This window comes from Procambarus clarkii, chromosome 80 (genome assembly GCF_040958095.1).
Source record: "Procambarus clarkii isolate CNS0578487 chromosome 80, FALCON_Pclarkii_2.0, whole genome shotgun sequence".
Taxonomy (NCBI): domain Eukaryota; kingdom Metazoa; phylum Arthropoda; class Malacostraca; order Decapoda; family Cambaridae; genus Procambarus; species Procambarus clarkii.
Genome location: NC_091229.1, coordinates 21,521,462 through 21,544,232, shown reverse-complemented (window position 1 = coordinate 21,544,232; position 22,771 = coordinate 21,521,462). Strand labels below are relative to the sequence as shown.

Below are 22,771 nucleotides of genomic sequence, written 5' to 3'. Positions count from 1 at the left end.
CCACAGACGTGCGGTTCTTCCTGCATAATAGAATGATGATAGATGGAGGAACTGGTGTGAATTTCACTTTGCTTCAAGAGTTTGAGTTTTTGTTGCTATTGGCAGGATATTGCTGCCCTCAGGCTGCTCAAAGGCAGTCCAAAATGATAATCAATTCCTTCCCTTCGAACAAAATGTGTTTAGCAACTCATCAGTTATATCATGCATTCAGAGACCAATATGAAAAGGAATCCACAGGAGACAAACTCTGACTCCATCATTATTTCATTTCTTTACAAACACAATATCATATAAAAGAAGAGCTATGTTTATTGGAGTATAATAATAACAGAATTATATTCCATTCTCCATCATTATTGAATCAAATATTTAATGCATTGAGGTGTGAGGTGATGAATATTATGAGAGCCTTTTAGCGCTCTATTCTCCCCACCGCTTGTATGATATTTCATGAGATCTATCTTACAAAAATATACTGAAGTGGAAGCGGTGTAATGGGCTCAAACTTACATCCTTAGACTCCTTAGTACCTAATGCTGCTGTGGATGAAATTGACAAATTATCGACTTTTGCATCCTCTCCCCCCCCCCACACACACAAAAAAAAAATAGCCCAAGGTTTATATTATTTTTTAGAGGTCCCAAGAGAGAGAAGGTAACAAAAAAGCCTAGCTTTTCATAGGCTTGGTTAGCACATATGTAGTAAAGGAGGCGTGAGATTGTGTATGATAGGCCTAGGACAGGTTAGGGTTTATGGTTTGTTCCAGTTTTTTCTACTATTTGTATAATTTGTATTATACAAAACTTGGGACTTTTTTGAGCATGTTTATGGCTCGTTATTTGCAGTCTCAATCACTCTCTCTCTCTCTCTCTCTCTCTCTCTCTCTCTCTCTCTCTCTCTCTCTCTCTCTCTCTCTCTCTCTCTCTCTCTCTCTCTTCTCTCTCTCTCTCTCTCTCTCTCTCTCTCTGTCTCTCTCTCTCTCTCTCTCTCTGTCTCTCTCTCTCTCTCTCTTAGCCCCTGCACGTGGGATAGGGACACAGAGGTGGTACAGACACCAGCCGCCAGAGGACACTGGAACCCCTCAGTCTGACGCCCCGCGCTTACAGGTAAACATCGCCGGCCTGTCTCTCTCTCCCTCGCAGCGTGAGGCGTATAACACCTAAGTGTTCCTTCTGAGTGTCCTTCTCAGCGCATATGCACGGACAATTTGCTTTTCTCGGGATTAAGGTATACGTGGCTAGAATTCAGATAGTCTATGGCCTCTATCCTGACTACGTAGCCTAATCCTGTCTGGTCATAAGTGGATTCTTATCACGATATCTAAGCAGCTTCTCTGGCTCCTTGCTTCGCTATCACCCCCATCACCTTCCAAGATCACACTGAGAAACCTCACGTCATCAGTAAAACGGAATTTACTGAAGGTGAGTAGATTTTAATGACCACACACCTGGAGATGAGAAGGCGACGACGTTTCGGTCCGACCTGGACCATTTCAAGTCGATTGTGGAATTGATAACTTGTTTTGGGTCCGCACTGGACCATTATCAAGCACAATCGACTTGATAATGGTCCAGGACGGACCGAAACGTCGTCGTCTCCTCATCTTCTGGTGTGTAGTTTGGTGATCATATCTTCAACCACGTTATTGTGACTCATCGTCTGCACATGAGTAGTTTTATAATCCACAATGAATACATACCCAAAGAGGTATACCCCGCTTTTCTGTGCACATACACTAGAGATTATTTTAGACCTGGCGTATGTCCAAGCTTAATACATTCTTGCTGATTAGACAGTAAGTAATTGTAACCGTAACGACCCACCGGAGGGCGACACGTTTTTAGCCCAATACCAAACTGGTCTAAAGACTGTCATCAAGTGGGACAAAATTATGCTTTATTAATTGAATATAAATTACAATTATACACATACCCATCTGCGTTGTTCTATGGGTTCAAGTCTCACTTGTGATCGATTCTGGAGCTCGAGTTGTATGTGGGAGGAGTCACTATTGACCCTGAATGGTTTATTTATATATATACAAGAAGGTACATTGGGGGTTCAGAGAGAACATAGAGTTTAAGTTGAAATTACAATCTTGTAAAGCCACTAACACGCATAGCGTTTCGGGTTCGCAGTTTTGTCTATATTAATCGGATATTCCTCGTCGATGTTGACCAGACCACACACTAGAAGGTGAAGGGACGACGACGTTTCGGTCCGTCCTGGACCATTCTCAAGTCGATTCCTCGTCGATGTTGTGTTCAATATCGGCGTTGAACATCGGTGCTGAACACCAAGTGAACATCAGTACTGTGCAGACGATGAATCACAATAACGTGGCTGAAGATATGATGACCCACGCATCAGATGATAGAAAAACCACGATGTTTCGGTCCATCATAGACCAACACGACTTGATAATGGTCCAGGACGGACTGAAACATCGTCGTTTCTCCATCTGATGTGTGGTTTGGTCATCAACATCAGAACTAAACCCCCAAAAAGTAACTTTTATAAAAGTAACTTTAAAAAGTAACATAAAAAGTTTATGATAACTCCATCGCTACGATGGAGAAGGCATTACCATACCACTGAGGCAGCAGTAGCAGAAGTGATAACAGCAGAAGCGGGAACAAGAATACAATGGACAGTTGATGTATGATATTCGACTGATTACTGGGTGTGTGTTGTTTCCCCTTCCCAGCCCCTCTCCCACCCCTCCCTCTCGCACGCAAGCCATGACCCTCAACCTCCACGCCCTCTTGCACGCAAACGAGATCACTGCGTTCAAGACAATACCTCGCACGCAACGATAAAACTCCAACATTGATAACCTTGTTACCCCGAGTGACTAAACTATTCAGTGTGCAGCTGATTATAACACGCTAATTTGACTAATAGAATAGCCTCTAAGACACGCTGAGTATGGGCAGGATACCTTACACGACATGCTAATTACACGGTGGTGGTCTCTTGTGTATAGAAATCACGACACATGATCTGTCCTCTGGCTAGGCTAGTCCATCCCGCGGCCGACCTCGAAAATGCGTTCATTAATTTCAACCTGCTGTTCATTCTACATAAGAATTTTCTCAAATATAAATATTACCATTATATGACAATATTTATGTTGATGATAATTGATATGATAATTTATATTTATGATAACTGGAACTGTCGATCATGAAGCACAGATCATTAGTATGAAACGTTCAACATTTCCTTCCCATTTATCTGTGGCTTTTCCGCATTTATAAACATATTTATGTATAATGTTATTATTATATGATAATATGCATGCTATGCATATATTTAAGTGTAGGTTATATGTTCATGTTGACAATAATTTGTAATACGCAGGGTGAAGCATTTACAGATTTGCAGTTCGAACAGAGGTCGTCAGCGAAGCATTGTTCGAGAAATGTTCGAACGTCATCAGTTGTGAGGCGCGTGTAAAGTGTTTTACATACATAAACAGAGGAGAGGGGGGGAAGGGGATGGTGTTTGTTGGCTGGATTACCGAGCATTTGACCTTTGTTGATGAGGCCTGACTGCAAGACTCACAAGTGATGACGTTCGAATATTTTCTCGAACAGCGCTTCGCTCTCGACCTTTGTTCGAATCGGATCTCTGAACATACTTCAGATGAGGTTATTTTAGGCTGCTGTATTTATAGAACAGGCTGGACGTGAAGGCAGCGACAACCCGCGAGTCATAGTTAAACTGACATGAGTACAGAATATATACTATATAAGTATACATCTTCGCTATAAGACTGCCTTTGTACACAGGATGATGAAGGATGCTCTGACATTTCTCTCAAGACCCAGGTACCACTCACACAGTTTCCTGCCATTCTCACAATTATGTCACTGTTCTGTCTGACAATCATGTCACTGTCCTGTCTGACAATCATGTCACTGTCCTGTCTGACAATCATGTCACTGTCCTGTCTGACAATCATGTCACTGTCCTGTCTGACAATTATACCACTGTCCTGTCTAACAATCATGCCACTGTCCTGTCTGACAATCATGCCACTGTCCTGTCTAACAATCATGCCACTGTCCTGTCTAACAATCATGCCACTGTTCTGTCTAACAATCATGCCACTGTTCTGTCTAACAATCATGCCACTGTCCTGTCTGACAATCATGCCACTGTCCTGTCTGACAATCATGCCACTGTCTTGTCTGACAATCATGCCATTGTCCTGTCTGACAATCATGCCACTGTCCTGTCTGACAATCATGCCACTGTCCTGTCTCACAATTAGAACCCTGTACTCCTTCATATTAACGTTTCTCAATCTCTACTCTCCACAGATGATCTTTGAGGCTACGGATGCCAAATACACGACCCATCAACCTTGGAATAACTAAGGCTCCACTGCAATTCACCTTTGAGGATGTCACTACACTTGAAACTGTTATGGATTCACGGTCTTACATGACTCCTGGAGCTCTTGAAGGCAACGGGTTCCAGGAATATAGAATCCGCATTGAACAGCCACTGGGAAGTATGAAGCCGTTATGAGAATCATGATGATTACCCCTTGTTAGGATCAGCCGAGGTGAAGGTCAACGGCCATTAAACTGCAGCTCTAACGACCACCGGTAACTGATATATATATAAGCTGCCTCGCAAGGGGGGGTCTCTGGGATTAATTGTCACCCAGGCTTCATCCCCTCCTCAAAGTTCCCGTCCCATGGCGGCGTGGATAGGAACCATCGTCCCAGCGGACGACTGGTAGTGACGGTTGGGCTGTCATGGGCAGCGGAAGTAGCGCACATACAACGGTAAGTGCACGCACACACGCATGCACTGCACACACTGGGAAGTGTGTGCGTGTGAAGACGGGACGGGTGTCCCGTCTTGCTGGGAAGACAGGGACACCACGAGCGTAGCTCTCATCCTGTAACTACACTTAGGTAATTACACACACACACACACACACACACACACACACACACACACACACACACACACACACACACACACACACACACACACACACACACACACACACAGAGACCAACTGCCTCTGACTAAAGAGCCAGAGCTCAACCCCCGCAAGCACAACTAGATGAGTACACACACACACATACCTTTAAATGAGAGAGATTATTAGAAAGTCCAATCACCACCAAACGAAATTCGCATTGTGTACCCACACGAGTAATTACAAACGACCAGGCAGTGAGGGTTACCCAGAGAATTGGAGCGTTACTGCTAGAATATAAGGAACTGTGTTAAGGATCCAACTCCTTATAGCAGAGCTAAACAACGTACCTGAATTGAGATCAAACCTAATAAAATAATATCAACAGAGGACGAGGATTCGGGGGATTTTACGATTCAAAAGCTGTGGCGTCTAACAGTATCTCACCAATAATCCTAAAAGAAGCTGCTTGATTCCTGTGCGAGCCACTCCAAGATGATCGCTAGTTACGTGAGAGGTGTTTACCAAACAGTTGTAGGGAGGCACTTGCTTACAAGAAAATCAGTAACCATTTCAGATAGCCTAGTGTACCCAAGAAGTATACTATGTAGATTGTCTAGAATAATGATATGAACAATGAAACATGAAGAGATAATTACCATTCACGATAGTACACCAACATTGGCTGATAGGGGTCATGCCTAACAAACTAACTGGAGTTTCATGAGAGGAAATCTGTGGTCAGAGAAGAACGGGAAGAGAGGCAGCCAGCACACTTATACTGCAATTCAATTTTCAATTTCTTTCTTTATTATGCACCCCATACTGCCATAAAACAGTGCACTAGACCGGTACTCACCTAGTTGTATTCATCTAATTGTGCTTGAGCTCTGGCTCTTTGGTCCCGCCTCTCAACTGTCAATCAACTGGTGTACAGGTTCCTGAGCCTACTGGGTTATATCATATCTACACTTGAAACTGTGTATGGAGTCAGCCTCCACCACATCACTGCCTAATGCATTCCGTTTATTAACTACTCTGACACTGAAAATGTTCTTTCTAACGTCCCTGTGGCTCATGTGGGTACTCGCCACCTGTGTCCCCTTGTTCGCGTACCACCCGTGTAACTAGAGATATTGTGACGGAAACTCCCTTATAACCAAGAGTCAATCGTAAGGCGGAGAATTAGTGGAATTATTAGTCATTAGTGAAATTATTTTGTTTTCATTGATGATTAGGACTTGGACCTATATTATTCCAAGTATACATAAATGTATACATGCGTTGCAGTACATCAGTGTCATGTATTATCATCCATGAGATTCGCTTGACAATGCAATAATGATCCGTTGTCACGAAGGTCTCATCAGCTGACCAAAGTGACGCTGCCACGGTCTCCATGGCGACGGTTGCCATAACAACTCACGGCCTAGACTTTGTTATTATCCCGTTTTCTTTCTTAGACGTAAAACACGTGATGATTCATGCACTCAGGATAATTACTGTCAATATTTGCATGCCAGTTTGTTATGCTAGCGTTTTTTATAGCGCGGGTAAGTCTGCTTTATCTGCACATCTGCCGGCGCACAAAAACATTTGCGAATTTAAGATAAACGTTTCTAATACTGTACGTATTGTTATTAAAATTATGGAATTATAATTATATTTTTGCCTCTGCGTTTTTCTCAACTAACAAAACAACGAATCAGGAGTAAACGGAAATCCATATAAATACGTCGTTTAGCAGTAAGTATAGATGGAACCAGTGTGGCCAAATCACCCACACAGACCGGCCGCCGTCTGCACCACCAAGGGCTGTCCGTCATTATTACACCCTGAAGGGTAAATAAAGTATTTGTTTAATATTTAATGTCAAGGTCACAGGAGGACGCAACCTCAACTCAGCTGTGCTGTTGGTCCTTGCTCAAGTTCTATCTCTCTTACACAATATTATATGAGTAATGCCTTGCCTTAGTCGAGATATATATATTTATAGTCTCTATTTATAGTCTCTGATGAATTACGTAACTCATCTGGTGCAAGAGTAACATGTGAACGTAGTTATGTCCCTTAGTGAGTTAACTATATTTACAAAATACGAACCTAAACCCTTACACTACTGCAATCGTACATATGAGGTTTTCCTCCTTTCCCCCCATGCAGACCGCAAGTTCCAATAAACACGGCTGGAAATTAGGCACTTATCTAACACTAACACTTAACTAACACATTAGAAAGTGAAGGAAGTGTAAACAGACGCTTCGGTCTGTCCTACGCCATTACTAGTCCAGGGCGGAGCGCTGCCGTCATCACTTATTTTCCTCATTTTCAGTGATGTGTGCTCGGTGACTTCCCAATTGATTCGTTAGCTATTTTTAGTAATGTGCAGCTCGTTGTAATGCTTCTAAATAGCCGCGCAATTGAAGGGTTAAACAGTTATCTTGATCTTATTTGCATAACAAAATTCAGTACCCTCCTTCTAATGCAGTTAGTCATATTGCCATAAGTATATCTAGTGGTGGTTTGCCATAAGTATAACTGGTCGTAGGTTGCCATAATACTTATATATATCTAGTGGTAGACTGCCTAGACGGGTATATTAGACGGGTTTTGTATGTCTACTGATAGGCTGCTATCTAGTGGTAAGTTACAACAATCAAACAATGCAAACTCAATTTAACCTAAGATTGCATATGTTAGGCCTTCGATTGTTTTTTAGGCCTTGGGTAGGTTAGGTTAGGTATAGTTTTTAGTTAAGTACATTTGTTATGCAGTTTGTTTCAATATCTGTGATTCCTTTAGAATTCCAAACGTGAACTGTTTGCTTCACAACTGTTTATCTTTTGTACCTTCATAGCTCGCTACGATCTTTTGACCCTACTTTGGACAATATGTGACATCGTACACAAAATGGTTCGCTAACGTATTGTATAATCTACGTAACTTAACTCAAACTAACCTTACCTAACCTAACCCATCTGGGCACATCACAGCCTAGCATAACCTAACTTATCCCACCTGGCCATAAGATAGCCTAAATAATCTAACCTAACCAAATTATATATAAGGGATCAGGAGGGTAGAAATAGCCTAAGCTATTCTATCCCTTTGAGATGTATTTTCTCTCGTCTCAATAAACATACTTGAACTTGAATATAAGGGTTTGACAATCAGAAAATGAGATTTTGACTTGTGTACGATTTGTAACCCATATGCCTTTTTGAATGTTGTTGTTTTAGATTCAGTTACTGAGAACGAAAAGTTGCAAGTAGCACAGGCTATGGTGAACCCGTAGTGGACTTACCTGGCACAGGAGCGGGGCAAGTAGCACAGGCTATGGTGAACCCGTAGTGGACTTACCTGGCACAGGAGCGGGGCTGTATGTTCCCTTTTTTTGGAGGATAGGCTACAAGTACATTGTCTTTGGTGCTCAAGAGTTCCTATGTTGTTGTTGTTAAAGATTCGCTACCTGGGAGCCGGTCGGCCGAGCGGACAGCACGCTGGACTTGTGATCCTGTGGTCTTGGGTGCGATCCCAGGCGCCGGTGAGAAACAATGGGCAGAGTTTCTTTCACCCTGTTACCTAGCAGTAAAATAGGTACCTGGGTGTTAGTCAGTTGTCACGGGCTGCTTCCTGGGGGTGGAAGCCTGGTCGAGGACCGGGCCGCGGGAAATCGAAAGCCCCAAAATCATCTCAAGATAACCTGGAACAAAGTTCCAAGTAGCACGGACTATGGTGAGCCCGTTGTAGCGTCACGAGTTGATTGTTTCTTTTGCTGTTTTCTCGTCCCTACAGGAGGTGGAGGCGTACGGCGACAACCCTTACCAACTGGAAGACGACGACGGAGTGGCCACACCTCTACGACCTGCCTACGCACCGTCGTCCCAACCACCGCCGACCTCCCATCCACCGGGCCACACCACATTCTCCGCCGGTTCCTCCTGCTTCAGGGATCACCCACAGGTGTCGTGGGCGTCGTCACACACCACTACCCATTCCTTACCCTTCCAACCCACGCCTCCTCCGCCCTACGCCCACCCACACATGGGGTGCTATCCTATAGAAATGGAGGCCGTAACAGGAACTGGGGTGGTATTATCTCGAGTAGTGAGGGTGTTGGAGGCCACCCCTCCCCCATATCTACTCCTCCCTGACCACCCTAATATACCCGTCTCCCCCGCCCACTCCAAGAGACCGCCCCCAGCCCCACCCAACACCGCCCACGGCCGCAGGCGCCACTCGGACATCTCCCACTACCCGGGACTTTCAAAATCCCAGACCAGCTCCAATCTGGTGTCCGGACACGGAGTCTGCTTCAGTACCCACGCTGCTGGACCCCCAACCTCCCCGAGTCCCAGCTGACGACAGCCGTCAGGAGAATTTCCAATCACCGTCACGAGACTTCCAATCGCCGTCACGAGACTTCCAATCGCCGTCACGAGACTTCCAACCGCCGTCAGAAGACATCCAATCGCCATCACCAGACTTCCAGTTAAAGTCAAGAGACATGCAGTCACCGTCAGGATTCTCCCAATCGCCGCCAGGAGACGTCCAATCGCCGCCAGGAGACACCCAATCACCGAGCAACGAACGCGAAGAATCGCTGTAGATAACTAGCCATAAATTAGAGACTCCTCCCCAGCTAGGCTTCGTCACCCCCCACCCACTTACAAAAACTCCCCATCTTTCCCCCTAATCATGAGGGCTTAGTCTAAATTTACTAAACAGTTTACGAACTTTGAAACTTCACAACCCAAGGGTTATCATTGTTATAAACAACCTCCAAGTGCTTCAGAGCCCATGAGAGGTGTCAACAAATGTCAACAAAGCCGCCATGACTGATGAACGCTGTAGAGGTTGAGTTAGTGGTTGATGAAGCCTAGTGAGGACCTTGCCGTAGCCTGCAGCCCAGGAACACTTTACACCCAGTCATCCTCGACACAGAGGCGCCCCAAAGTGCCATTCTAGTTAAGGAAATAAAGTGAGGAAATGGTGACAGTAAAACTAGAAAGATGAGTGTGTTGGAAACTGTGTCTGCTGACTGTAGAAGCTGAGGGTAGAAAAAAAAAGCAATGAGAGACGCGCAACACAAAGCTCGCCTCATAAGTGTTGCAGAGGCTGACATAGGCACTGGCACGAATCTTATTTTCTCGAGGTTTCCATCTTAGAAGTCAGTGATGAAAGTACATTTTAAGCGAGCAGTTGGATAGCTTTAAATATGCATATATATATATATATATATATATATATATATATATATATATATATATATATATATATATATATATATATATATATGTATATATATTGCTCCGATGAACTACTGATGGTGTTAATAGACTTGCAGGACAATGAGGTCCGCAGTACTGGGCGGATGGATCAACAGAAAGTAAACTTTCGTATTCCTGAATTTCTCACAAACCGGAAATGTTTTTGCAAATAAAATCTAACCTAACCCTTCTATAGGCCTAAAACACGCTCTCTGAGGCCTAACATAGTTCAAATATGTGGTATTCTAGGCCCAGGAACACCTGAATTGGGTTTTTAACTTAATTGTTTTGCCGGATTCTATAAAGTGAATAGTACCAACATTCCGTCAATATCTGTACAATCGTCCACATGGGTACAAAAAGTATTATCCAATTAAGAGGATAAATTGGAGGGTCAGTAGGTCGTCCCAGGGGGGATTGGGGGGGGGGGTACAAGCCTCTCCCCGAAGCAAGGCTTATCAGACCACCCTTCTTACAGTGAGATTCAGCTCCAACTTACAGTGGGATACAGAGCTTCATTACAGTAAATTACAGCATTTCCTTAAACCGCAAAGAAAAACTTTCAGTGACAGCTGAAATGTCCACAATTTTTTGTTTGTTTGCCATTAGCTTAACATCCAACTAATGTTTTAGACCTTATAAGCCTAAATAACCTTAGAGAAATAAGCTTAAATTCCAATAAAACCTTTATTACCATAAGCTTAAATCCAAATCAAATATTTAGTGGAGAAACTTAATGCAATGCCGTAGTGCTTGAATGAAAGTGATGGAAGGACTCGAAATATGTAAATATGTTTTAAAAACTATATTTTCGGATGTAACCTACATTCTTTCCCAAGGTGTTGTAAACAATGCTGTAAACATTGTTTACAAAGGAATACGATTATGTTATTTAGGAAAGGTATAATAATATACTAGAAACCTGGAACATCATTTTTTAATCCCAGCCTAAGACATACTACCATTCCTTGAGGCGTATGGTCTTGGGAATTACACAAGTCCCTCTTCCTTGACACTTATCCTCTCCGTTTTCTTTAATCTCATACATTTTCTTTTATAAGTGACCGACCGACAATGTTTAATGATAAATTCATTGTGTTGGGGGACAGACAGCCAGTGAATATTTACCTGAATTTACCTGAGGGCCACTAACACTAGTGACCTCAACGAGAAGAGGAAGCCGTCGGCTTCTCAAAGGTCCCCCCCCTATTTGTCCTGATATACTTCTACGAATGACACTAAGTGTCTCTGTGGCAAAGCGGTAACACACTCGCCTGGCGTGTCGTGAGCGCTTTGGTCTGGGTTCGTACCCTGGCCGGGGAGGATTGACTGGGCCCCAGTTCTTAACTGTAGCCTCTGGTTGCACAGAGGCTACAGTTAAGGTTAGAACAGAGGTTACAGTTCACCGTGGTGCCAGGTTGTTCAACAATTTGGCGGGTCCTATTCCAGGGAACATAGGTTAAGGATTTGCCGGAAACGCTACGCGTGCTGGTGGCTGTACAAGAGTGTAACAACTCTTGTATAAATAATATAAAAAATAGAGAGAGAGAGAGAGAAGCCACTTTCTGGGCCTCTTTCCCTGAAAGAGGGACCTCTTTCCCTTTGACTTTCATTAAGCCATCCTCAGGATCTGAATTAAGCCACATTTAGAACCTCCGTAAAGCTACCTTCAGGACCTGCATTAAGCCACCTTCAGGGCCTGCATTAAGCCACCTTCAGGACCTGCATTAAGCCACCTTCAGGACCTGCATTAAGCCACCTTCAGGACCTGCATTAAGCCACCTTCAGGACCTGCATTAAGCCACCTTCAGGTCCTCCATTAAGACACCTTCAGGTCCTGCATTAAGCCACCTTCAGGTCCTCCATTAAGCCACCTTCAGGACCTGCATTAAGCCACCTTCAGGTCCTGCATTAAGCCACCTTCAGGTCCTCCATTAAGCCACCTTCAGGTCCTCCATTAAGCCACCTTCAGGTCCTCCATTAAGCCATCTTCAGGTCCTGCATTAAGCCACCTTCAGGTCCTGCATTAAGCCACCTTCAGGTCCTCCATTAAGCCACCTTCAGGGCTTCCATTAAGCCATCTTCAGGGCTTCCATTAAGCCATCTTCAGGTCCTCCATTAAGCCACCTTTCAGGTCCTGCATTAAGCCACCTTCAGGGCCTGCATTAAGCCACCTTCAGGTCCTCCATTAAGCCACCTTCAGGTCCTCCATTAAGCCACCTTCAGGTCCTCCATTAAGCCACCTTCAGGTCCTCCATTAAGCCACCTTCAGGTCCTCCATTAAGCCACCTTCAGGTCCTCCATTAAGCCACCTTCAGGGCTTCCATTAAGCCATCTTCAGGTCCTCCATTAAGCCACCTTTCAGGTCCTGCATTAAGCCACCTTCAGGGCCTGCATTAAGCCACCTTCAGGTCCTGCATTAAGCCACATTCAGATCCTCCATTAAGCCACCTTCAGGTCCTCCATTAAGCCACATTCAGATCCTCCATTAAGCCACCTTCAGGGCCTGCATTAAGCCACCTTCAGGTCCTGCATTAAGCCACCTTCAGGACCTGCATTAAGCCACATTCAGGGCCTGCATTAAGCCACCTTCAGGACCTGCATTAAGCCACCTTCAGAACCTGCATTAAGCCACCTTCAGGACCTGCATTAAGCTACCTTCAGGTCCTGCATTAAGCCACCTTCAGGACCTGCATTAAGCCACCTTCAGGTCCTGCATTAAGCCACCTTCAGGACCTGCATTAAGCCACCTTCAGGACCTGCATTAAGCCACCTTCAGGACCTGCATTAAGCCACCTTCAGGTCCTGCATTAAGCCACCTTCAGGGCCTGCATTAAGCCACTTTCAGGTCCTCCATTAAGCCACCTTCAGGTCCTCCATTAAGCCACCTTCAGGGCTTCCATTAAGCCACCTTCAGGGCCTGCATTAAGCCACCTTCAGGGCATGCATTAAGCCACCTTCAGGGCCTGCGTTAAGCCACCTTCAGGGCCTGCATTAAGCCACCTTCAGGACCTGCATTAAGCCACCTTCAGGGCCTGCATTAAGCCACCTTCAGGACCTGCATTAAGCCACCTTCAGGGCCTGCATTAAGCCACCTTCAGGGCCTGCATTAAGCCACCTTCAGGGCTTCCATTAAGCCACCTTCAGGACCTGCATTAAGCCACCTTCAGGACCTGCATTAAGCCACCTTCAGGGCTTCCATTAAGCCACCTTCAGGACCTGCATTAAGCCACCTTCAGGGCTTCCATTAAGCCACCTTCAGGACCTGCATTAAGCCACCTTCAGGGCCTGCATTAAACTACCCTGAAAGGAAATAATTAATACTAAAACAGCATTAACTATAAAAAATATATATATATTGCTGATAAGATCATGACAATTCTGAAAAATAAACAAAATGTTCGTGAAACCCGGATACAGTCACGCAGAAGTTTCCGGAAACTTCACTTCCCAATTACAGTAATTGTAGGTGATACAGTTTGGTTCAGTACTGTATCGCCAGGCCTATCTGGACCCCCTCCCCCACCTCCTCCCTTCCTGCGCGCAAAAATTAGTGTGGGCGCATGCGCAAAAAAACTTGAGTCATATGTACAAACACAAGGCCTATGCGCACACAATCTTCGCACTAATATTGGCATGTGTAGGCCTACTAAAATGTATATAAATAGCCTACTATACTTTTACATACAAAAAGATATACTAATAGCCGTGATAACGTCAGCTGGTGTCATTCATTCATTTCCTGTATGTTTTTATTCTGTATGTTCCATACAATCATGTCAATATATTGTTGAACATATCTTAAGTTCGTTGTGTTCTAGTTGTATTGGTAATTGTAGACTGTACAGGCCTATAGCAGATATAGTTGCTAGTAGGCTTATGTGTAGCGTACAGCTTATCAATAGTCCGAGCTATTTAGCCGCTGTAATAGTAGTCGTTGTAGTTATATCATCAAAGCCTCAGATACAGTATTAATGATCTAACGTTCCAGTCCGCCATTTAAAGAAACGCGCAAAGGATTTTGACAAAGGTTTACTCCCCGCCCAAGCAGCTGCCAGACGCACAATAACTAACGGCAGCGTCACTAGCCATTAAAATTTTTCACATTTCTATAATATATTAAAAAAAATTACACTCACCAAAGAAGTTTATTTACATATTTGTATACCACAGACTATTAAAATTTGATAATATATATTCCGAAATGAATTATTGTCTTCAAATAGGCATAGTTCCTAAATGTGGAGGAACTCTATTAGATGTTTAGCCCAATGCACATTTCATCATATGTGCCTAGTATTCAAACATAATCTGATCGATATTGATTTATTATATAATATTATATAAACAGTTTAGTATAACACATATATAGAGCATAAAATCAACTTCGTTTCCATACAAACAGCCCTCCATGAACACGCCGGCCTGCGTCGCCCACTGCGCATGCGCACATTCTGGCGCCATCCAAATGGTGCATTCAAACACCCAAATCTTGAACTTTGCAAATATAATAATGATTTCCGTCAGCACGGATATTCAAAATAACCTTATACATAAACTAAATCATTTAATTTAATGAGCGAGATGTCCAAAGGACATCAAAACAGTGACATAAACTGATATTTTATCAGTAAATGTATGAATATGGAACGTCAAAACTAATTTGCATATCCCACTTTATTAATACAGTAGACATATTATATATATCAGAATATTATGTTATTAAGTTTACATATATATATGTATATATATATATATATATATATATATATATATATATATATATATATATATATATATATATATATATATATATATCCTGTCCTGCTTCACGTATATAGGCCTATGTATTATTTTATTTGTACTAAGATTTAGGGTCATTCATTGCTTTGCAGTACATCATAGATATACTTAAGGCCACACAAATTTTAGCAGACACACACACACATCAGATAGAAACGCACACATGCGCACACACACACATAAGTGACTAACGCACACAATCACACAGAGATAGGCGAACACACACATACACACACACATGCGCACGCACGCTCCCACACACATGCGCGCGCACGCTTGCTCTCTCTCTCTCTCACACACACACACACACACAAACAGACAGACGCACAAACACACACATACATGCGTACGCACGCTCCCACACTCACAACAAAAATACAGTCCCCTGAACACACACAGATAACGTCTTACGCACACACATTTATAGATAGCCAAACACACACACACAGACAGACACACATTAGTAGACATAATTGAGGAAAACAGTTTGATTAAAAAAGGCGGGGAAAAAATATTAAACCAAGAACTAATAACTCCATTTAACAGACACAAATAGTAAACACACACACACATATACACATATATACATACATACATACACACACACACACGACCAAAGAGTCAGACCTCAACCCCCTCCCGCAAGCACAATTAGGTGAGTACACACACACACACACCAAGAGGACGCTTGCGTCAGGATTCCCTCCGTTCTCTATGATACATCACCGCCATCAGAGAAAACGGTAGACGCTCTCCCCTACCCTCGCAGCCAGGCGCTGAGAAATACCACACGGGGGCCGGCGCCGGCTAGCCTCGCTCGGGGTCTCCGCAAACCCACTGGCTCAAGTTGACCCTCTTTTTCTCTATGCTAGAAATGCATATTTCCCCTATATTAACACCCTAGTGTTAAGGTATCTCGCTGGCTGTAATGTGGTAACAGTTAAGCTGCAAATCATTGTGAGGCGGCATATTTCACTCGCATCATTGGCACGCTGCCTACTAGCGGTGATAAGAACGGGGAAATTCATTGAAACCTGTCGGGTGTTGGTCATTATTTATATATTTGCTTCATATTTCTCGATGAGAACTCTATAAAAGGCTTCTTGAGCGTACTTACAGAACTTGGATTTGTTAATACAGAAATGCCGGGTGTAGGAGGAAGGCGTCTCTAGGGCCGCCCCCGCAACACGTCTAAACATATGTCACAATTTTATATACATTTCTACGCAAATAACATCGCATTGATTATATTTCTATTAAGAAAAATACACTATACTTTTATGTCAAATAAATTAGCACAAGCAAACTTGTATAGCGCTTTAGTAAGCAATAATTTTCTGATTAATGATGACGTATAGAACTTATATTTGGATATATTAAGGGTAGATTTAATTATGGCATTATGAGTAATGTAGTGAACACAATTCAAGCAAATAATCTATATAACACAGGTTGTAACTTAGATTATTTGTTTAATATTAGTAAAGTTAGATATTTAGGGTGTGTTGCGGGGGCCGGCCGGCCGCGTGGTCCCGGTAACTAGAGATGAACGAAGTCCTCCGCCGACATTTTCCCGACACATTACGTCAGTTTTGTCGAAATGGTTCGACTCTCTCATTTTTCGCTCTCGGAAAATTGAGGTGCTTTATTGCTAAAATTCCTCAGGCTTCACTATACATATTTATATGTGTATTATACATGGATTTATGCATACAATGAGTTGTAGTATTTGGTGTCGTGAATGAGTACTCTGCACTCGCATTAAGGGGAAACAGCTTCTAATTAAAGTTTAAAAATGGCTACTTAATTTGGTGATTTAGCGAGGATCAACCATTTGTAATGTGTATAGATATTTTTGGTACAATTGGAGATCATTACAGCATCTAGCAGCATGGTGGGCATTAGAGGCTTCCTTTGTTATGCTGCTGCAGCCGGCGACGACGCGGCGTCCCTGCTGCTCTACCCAGGGGCACAACCCCTTCGATACCCAGCCCTAGCATGCCCCCACGGGCGAGATATACGCTATAATACATATAATGAAACTACTTAACCTGTTTAATAACCGAAAGGGAAGGTATAACTGAAGAATATATATATATCTTTACCGAAACAAAGTGAGCGCGCGAAGCGTCGCGTCTGAGGGCTGCGCATGCGCGCGGGCGGCCATGCCAGGCGCCCCTTAGTGTTTCGCTCAGGTGGCAGGAGGTCGCTACGCTTTCCACAAACGAGCGATAGTTGTCGTTTATTTGTGGATCTCCCTTGTTGCAGAGGGTACTAGATGGTAGCAGAAGCTCACCTCGTGCAAGATGCAGGTAGAGGAGCCGAAGAAAGGGGGGAGAGGGGCTCTTGCAAGGCAGTCTTCTAGATGCTGATTATGGCCCCCCAAGACCTCTTATGTTGGTGTTCTGTCCTCTCCTGCCTCTCTTCCTTGGTCGTGATGGCGTCAGCCATCCACCACCAGCCTGATTTTTCCCACCTTCAACAGTGTCATGTCCCCCCCCTATTCACTTATTCATTCATTCACTCACTGTCACCGTGAGTGAATCTGTGTGTGGGTCTGTTCCTGTCTGCCTTTGTCTCAGTCTATCTCTCTCTTACTCACTCCAAAGTCCTCCCAGCTGTACCTGGCTTACCTCTGTTCCTTCTCACTATCGCCCCTGTTTCCCTTTGTGGTGGCGGGTGACAGCCAGCCCCCGGAGGGTGCTCTGGGCGCCACACTGATGGCGTTGCGTCCGCATTTTGACATAAATTCCTTCCTTCTCCCCCCCTAAGGCCAAAATCAGACTTACTAAAAATCATAGCAGCTTGACGTGCTGACGACGGCGTTGCAGACGCCAGCCCACAACGCTGTTTCTATAGCCTCGAGAAACGCTGGAACCGAGGTCCTGGATCCAGCAGCACTCCACCCACAGGCAACCATTCCCCCCTAACAAAGAGATCCATCCCTCAGGCAGCCCCCTCCTGACCCCCTGCAGGCAGCAGCGCCCCCATGACGGGGCGGGATCCCCGCCTTCAGCTTAGCTATAAATATTGAGACGGAATGTCGCAGCGGATGCGACTGTGTACAACATCGAACTGACGGGATGTTGCAGCGCTGCGAACCTTGGCAATACCGAGCTGATGAACCCAGCCAAAGTCCCGGCTACAACAACGGCAGATAACCAGCCATGCAACAGAGGCAGTGTTCTGGTCGTGAACACCAGATGCGGCCGACAGCCCCGTAATACCCGCGAAGATAAGCCGTGTCTCAAGCAGCAAGCAGGCATTACGTGAGCGGCGCACGGCAACAGAAGCGCAACGGGAGACCAGCAGGTGGAGGTGCACAGCAACAGAAGTGCATGCAAGTTGAACAGTTACAGGGGCGCACGACGACACAGCAACAGAAGACACACAACAAAGAGCGCACAACACAACAACGTCAGACACAAGAACGCACGAATGAACAACGGCAGGCACACAGCAACAGAAGCCAACAATAGAACAACAGTAAGCACACCGCAACAGCGACACACACCAGAGAACAACGGCAGCAGCACCAGCACCAGCAGCACCACCAGCACCCAGCCCGCGCAAGCAGCTGGCGGTGGAAGTCGACATGTTGCAACGCCAAGCAGCTGCCCCGGCCTGCGGCGCCACCTCGCCCGACGCGGCCGCCGTCGACGCAGTTGGCTACACGAACCGCATGACGCACCCTGATGCTCATGGGGGCGGGTGCGTTCCCGAGCCCCAGTTCATGGGGGGAGGGTGCGTTCTGCGACCAACTACTCTCCTAGCCCCCCATACTAACCCACCACCCCCTCTACTAACCCACCACCCCCCCTACTAGCCCACCACCCACTCTACTAACCCACCACACCCTCTACTAGCCCACCACACCCTCTACTAACCCACCACACCCTCTACTAGCCCACCACCCACTCTACTAGCCCACCACCCCCTCTACTAGCCCACCACCCCCTCTACTAGCCCACCACCCCCTCTACTAGCCCACCACCCCCTCTACTAGCCCACCACCCCCTCTACTAGCCCACCACCCCCTCTACTAGCCCACCACCCCCTCTACTAGCCCACCACCCCCTCTACTAGCCCACCACCCCCTCTACTAGCCCACCACACCCTCTACTAGCCCACCACCCCCTCTACTAGCCCACCACCCACTCTACTAGCCCACCACCCCCTCTACTAGCCCACCACCCCCTCTACTAGCCCACCACCTCCTCTACTAGCCCACCACCACCTCTACTAGCCCACCACCCCCTCTACTAGCCCACCACCTCCTCTACTAGCCCACCACACCCTCTACTAGCCCACCACACCCTCTACTAGCCCACCACCCCCTCTACTAGCCCACCACCCCCTCTACTAGCCCACCACCACCTCTACTAGCCCACCACACCCTCTACTAGCCCACCACCCCCTCTACTAGCCCACCACCCCCTCTACTAGCCCACCACCCCCTCTACTAGCCCACCACCACCTCTACTAGCCCACCACCCCCTCTACTAGCCCACCACCCCCCCTCTACTAACCCACCACACCCCTCTACTAGCCCACCACACCCTCTACTAGCCCACCACCCCCTCTACTAGCCCACCACCCCCCTCTACTAGCCCACCACACTCCTCTACTAGCCCACCACCCCCCTCTACTAGCCCACCACCCCCTCTACTAGCCCACCACCCCCCTCTACTAGCCCATCACCCCCTCTACTAGCCCACCACCCCCCTCTACTAGCCCACCACCCCCTCTACTAGCCCACCACCCCCCTCTACTAGCCCACCACACCCCTCTACTAGCCCACCACCCCCTCTACTAGCCCACCACCCCCCTCTACTAGCCCACCACACCCCTCTATTAGCCCACCACCCCCCTCTACTAGCCCACCACACCCCTCTACTAGCCCACCACCCCCTCTACTAGCCCACCACCCCCTCTACTAGCCCACCACCCCCCTCTACTAGCCCACCACCCCCTCTACTAGCCCACCACCCCCCTCTACTAGCCCACCACACCCCTCTACTAGCCCACCACCCCCTCTACTAGCCCACCACACCCTCTACTAGCCCACCACACCCTCTACTAGCCCATCACCCCCTCTACTAGCCCACCACACCCTCTACTAGCCCACCACCCCCCTCTACTAGCCCACCACACCCTCCACTAGCCCACCACACCCTCTACTAGCCCACCACACCCTCTACTAGCCCACCACCCCCCTCTACTAGCCCACCACCCCCTCTACTAGCCCACCACCCCCCTCTACTAGCCCACCACACCCTCTACTAGCCCACCACCCCCCTCTACTAGCCCACCACACCCTCTACTAGCCCACCACCCCCCTCTACTAGCCCACCACACCCTCTACTAGCCCACCACCCCCCTCTACTAGCCCACCACCCCCTCTACTAGCCCACCAACCACCTCTACTAGCCCACCACACCCCTCTACTAGCCCACCACACCCTCTACTAGCCCACCACACCCTCTACTAGCCCACCACACCCTCTACTAGCCCACCACACCCTCTACTAGCCCACCACACAATCTACTAGCCCACCACCCCCTCTACTAGCCCACCAACCACCTCTACTAGCCCACCAACCACCTCTACTAGCCCACCACACCCTCTACTAGCCCACCACACCCTCTACTAGCCCACCACACCCTCTACTAGCCCACCACCCCTTCTACTAGCCCACCACACCCTCTACTAGCCCACCACCCCGTCTACTAGCCCACCACCCCCTCTACTAGCCCACCACACCCTCTACTAGCCCACCACACCCTCTACTAGCCCACCACACCCTCTACTAGCCCACCACACCCCTCTACTAGCCCACCACACCCTCTACTAGCCCACCACACCCTCTACTAGCCCACCACACCCTCTACTAGCCCACCACACCCTCTACTAGCCCACCACACCCCTCTACTAGCCCACCACACCCCTCTACTAGCCCACCACCCCCTCTATTAGCCCACCACCCCCTCTACTAGCCCACCACCCCCTCTACTAGCCCACCACCCCCCTCTACTAGCCCACCACCCCCTCTACTAGCCCACCACACCCTCTACTAGCCCACCACACCCCTCTACTAGCCCACCACACCCTCTACTAGCCCACCACCCCCTCTACTAGCCCACCACACCCTCTACTAGCCCACCACACCCCTCTACTAGCCCACCACACCCTCTACTAGCCCACCACACCCCTCTACTAGCCCACCACCCCCTCTACTAGCCCACCACACCCTCTACTAGCCCACCACCCCCTCTACTAGCCCACCACCCCCTCTACCTGCATACCAGCAGAGCGTGTGGGAGCCCAATGCGTGTCCAGCGCAGGTGGCGGCCGGCTGCACCGGTCTATCTCTCTCTCTCTCTCTCTCTCTCTCTCTCTCTCTCTCTGTCTCTGTCTCTGTCTCTGTCTCTGTCTCTGTCTCTGTCTCTCTCTCTCTCTCTCTCTCTCTCTCTCTCTCTCTCTCTCTCTCTCTCTCTCTCTCTCTCTCTCTCTCTCTCTCTCTCTCTCTCTCTCTCTCTGTCGTCTACCTTTCCTCCCTTCCCTCGCTGTTTCCTGTACCTACCACTGTCCCTCTACTAGAGTTTCTCTGCCCGCCGCCACTCCCAGGGCGCTGTCTTGCCACTCGCGCCCTAAAACCCTCAGTCTAGAGGGGATATGATCACTACATACGAGATTCAGTTATCTATTTGGGCTTAGCGTCCCCGCGGCTCGGTCCTCGACCAGGCCTTCTTTTTGTTACACCCACTCACGAAGCAGCCCGTGGCAGCTGTCTAAATCCCAGGTACCTATTTGCTGCTAGGTAACAGGGGCATCAGGATGAAAAAAAAAACATTTTGCCCGCTTGTCTCCGCCTTCACCGGGGATCGAACCCGGAACATCAGGACTACGAATCCGAAGCGCTGTGTACTCAGCTGTCAGGGTAATAGACAAGCTGGAAGCTGAAGAAATGAGTTAAAAAAAATGTAAGAAAATATTTATAACCTGTAAGAGTAGTGAAGTGGAATGTACTGTAGGAAGAAGTACGGGAAGCCACCTCCTCTCACAGCCTCAACAGGCCGGACACCACACAAAGGTGGAAGAATGAGACATAAGAGGTATAGCCTAAACGGTAATGGGGTATAAAGTGCTAGGTATCGCTCCCTCCCCTATCCCCCCGGTTAATGTTTAGTAAGCACTCGTGTATGTGTGCCACTCTCCCACGGTGGAGAGTGGCACTCCCACGGTGGAGAGGAGTCCCACTCCCACGGTGGAGAGGAGTGCCACTCCCACGGTGGAGAGGAGTGCCACTCCCACGGTGGAGAGGAGTCCCACTCCCACGGTGGAGAGGAGTGCCACTCCCACGGTGGAGAGGAGTCCCACTCCCACGGTGGAGAGGAGTCCCACTCCCACGGTGGAGAGGAGTCCCACTCCCACGGTGGAGAGGAGTCCCACTCCCACGGTGGAGAGGAGTCCCACTCCCACGGTGGAGAGGAGTCCCACTCCCACGGTGGAGGAGAGTGGCACCTTCCTCCACCGCCTCGTAATTCCTTACCTAACAGTGACTATGTGAGTGAGATTTAACTATTTAGTTTGTTTCAGTACATTCTACTCGCCACGACCCCCTTACAACGTACAAGCTGGAGAACGACCCCCCTTTCATACACAGAGAAATCACGTAATATATCAATGTGAAAATCCGTTTTCTTTTTGACCCTCTTAATTTTTTACCCAAATTAGAACGGGTACTAAAGTG

General features: G+C 47.1%; 2 protein-coding genes across 2 annotated transcripts in view; one reads left to right on the top strand and one right to left on the bottom strand.

Moving 5' to 3' along the window:
- Positions 1 to 18,629, bottom strand: part of LOC123746278 (filamin-A) — a 39,461-nt gene extending 20,832 nt beyond the window's left edge. The window contains exon 1 of the mRNA XM_069314898.1: positions 18,533 to 18,629. The gene's annotated coding sequence lies outside the window, so the exon portion shown is untranslated. The remainder of the gene's footprint in view (positions 1 to 18,532) is intronic.
- LOC123746276 (uncharacterized) lies at positions 1,075 to 11,140 on the top strand. The gene is made up of 3 exons (XM_045727625.2): positions 1,075 to 1,421; positions 4,329 to 4,802; positions 8,741 to 11,140. Exons 2-3 carry the CDS (start codon positions 4,773 to 4,775, stop codon positions 9,305 to 9,307), a joined length of 597 nt encoding a protein of 198 aa, XP_045583581.1. The 5' UTR covers positions 1,075 to 1,421; positions 4,329 to 4,772; the 3' UTR covers positions 9,308 to 11,140.
- Positions 18,630 to 22,771: the final 4,142 nt, after the last annotated feature.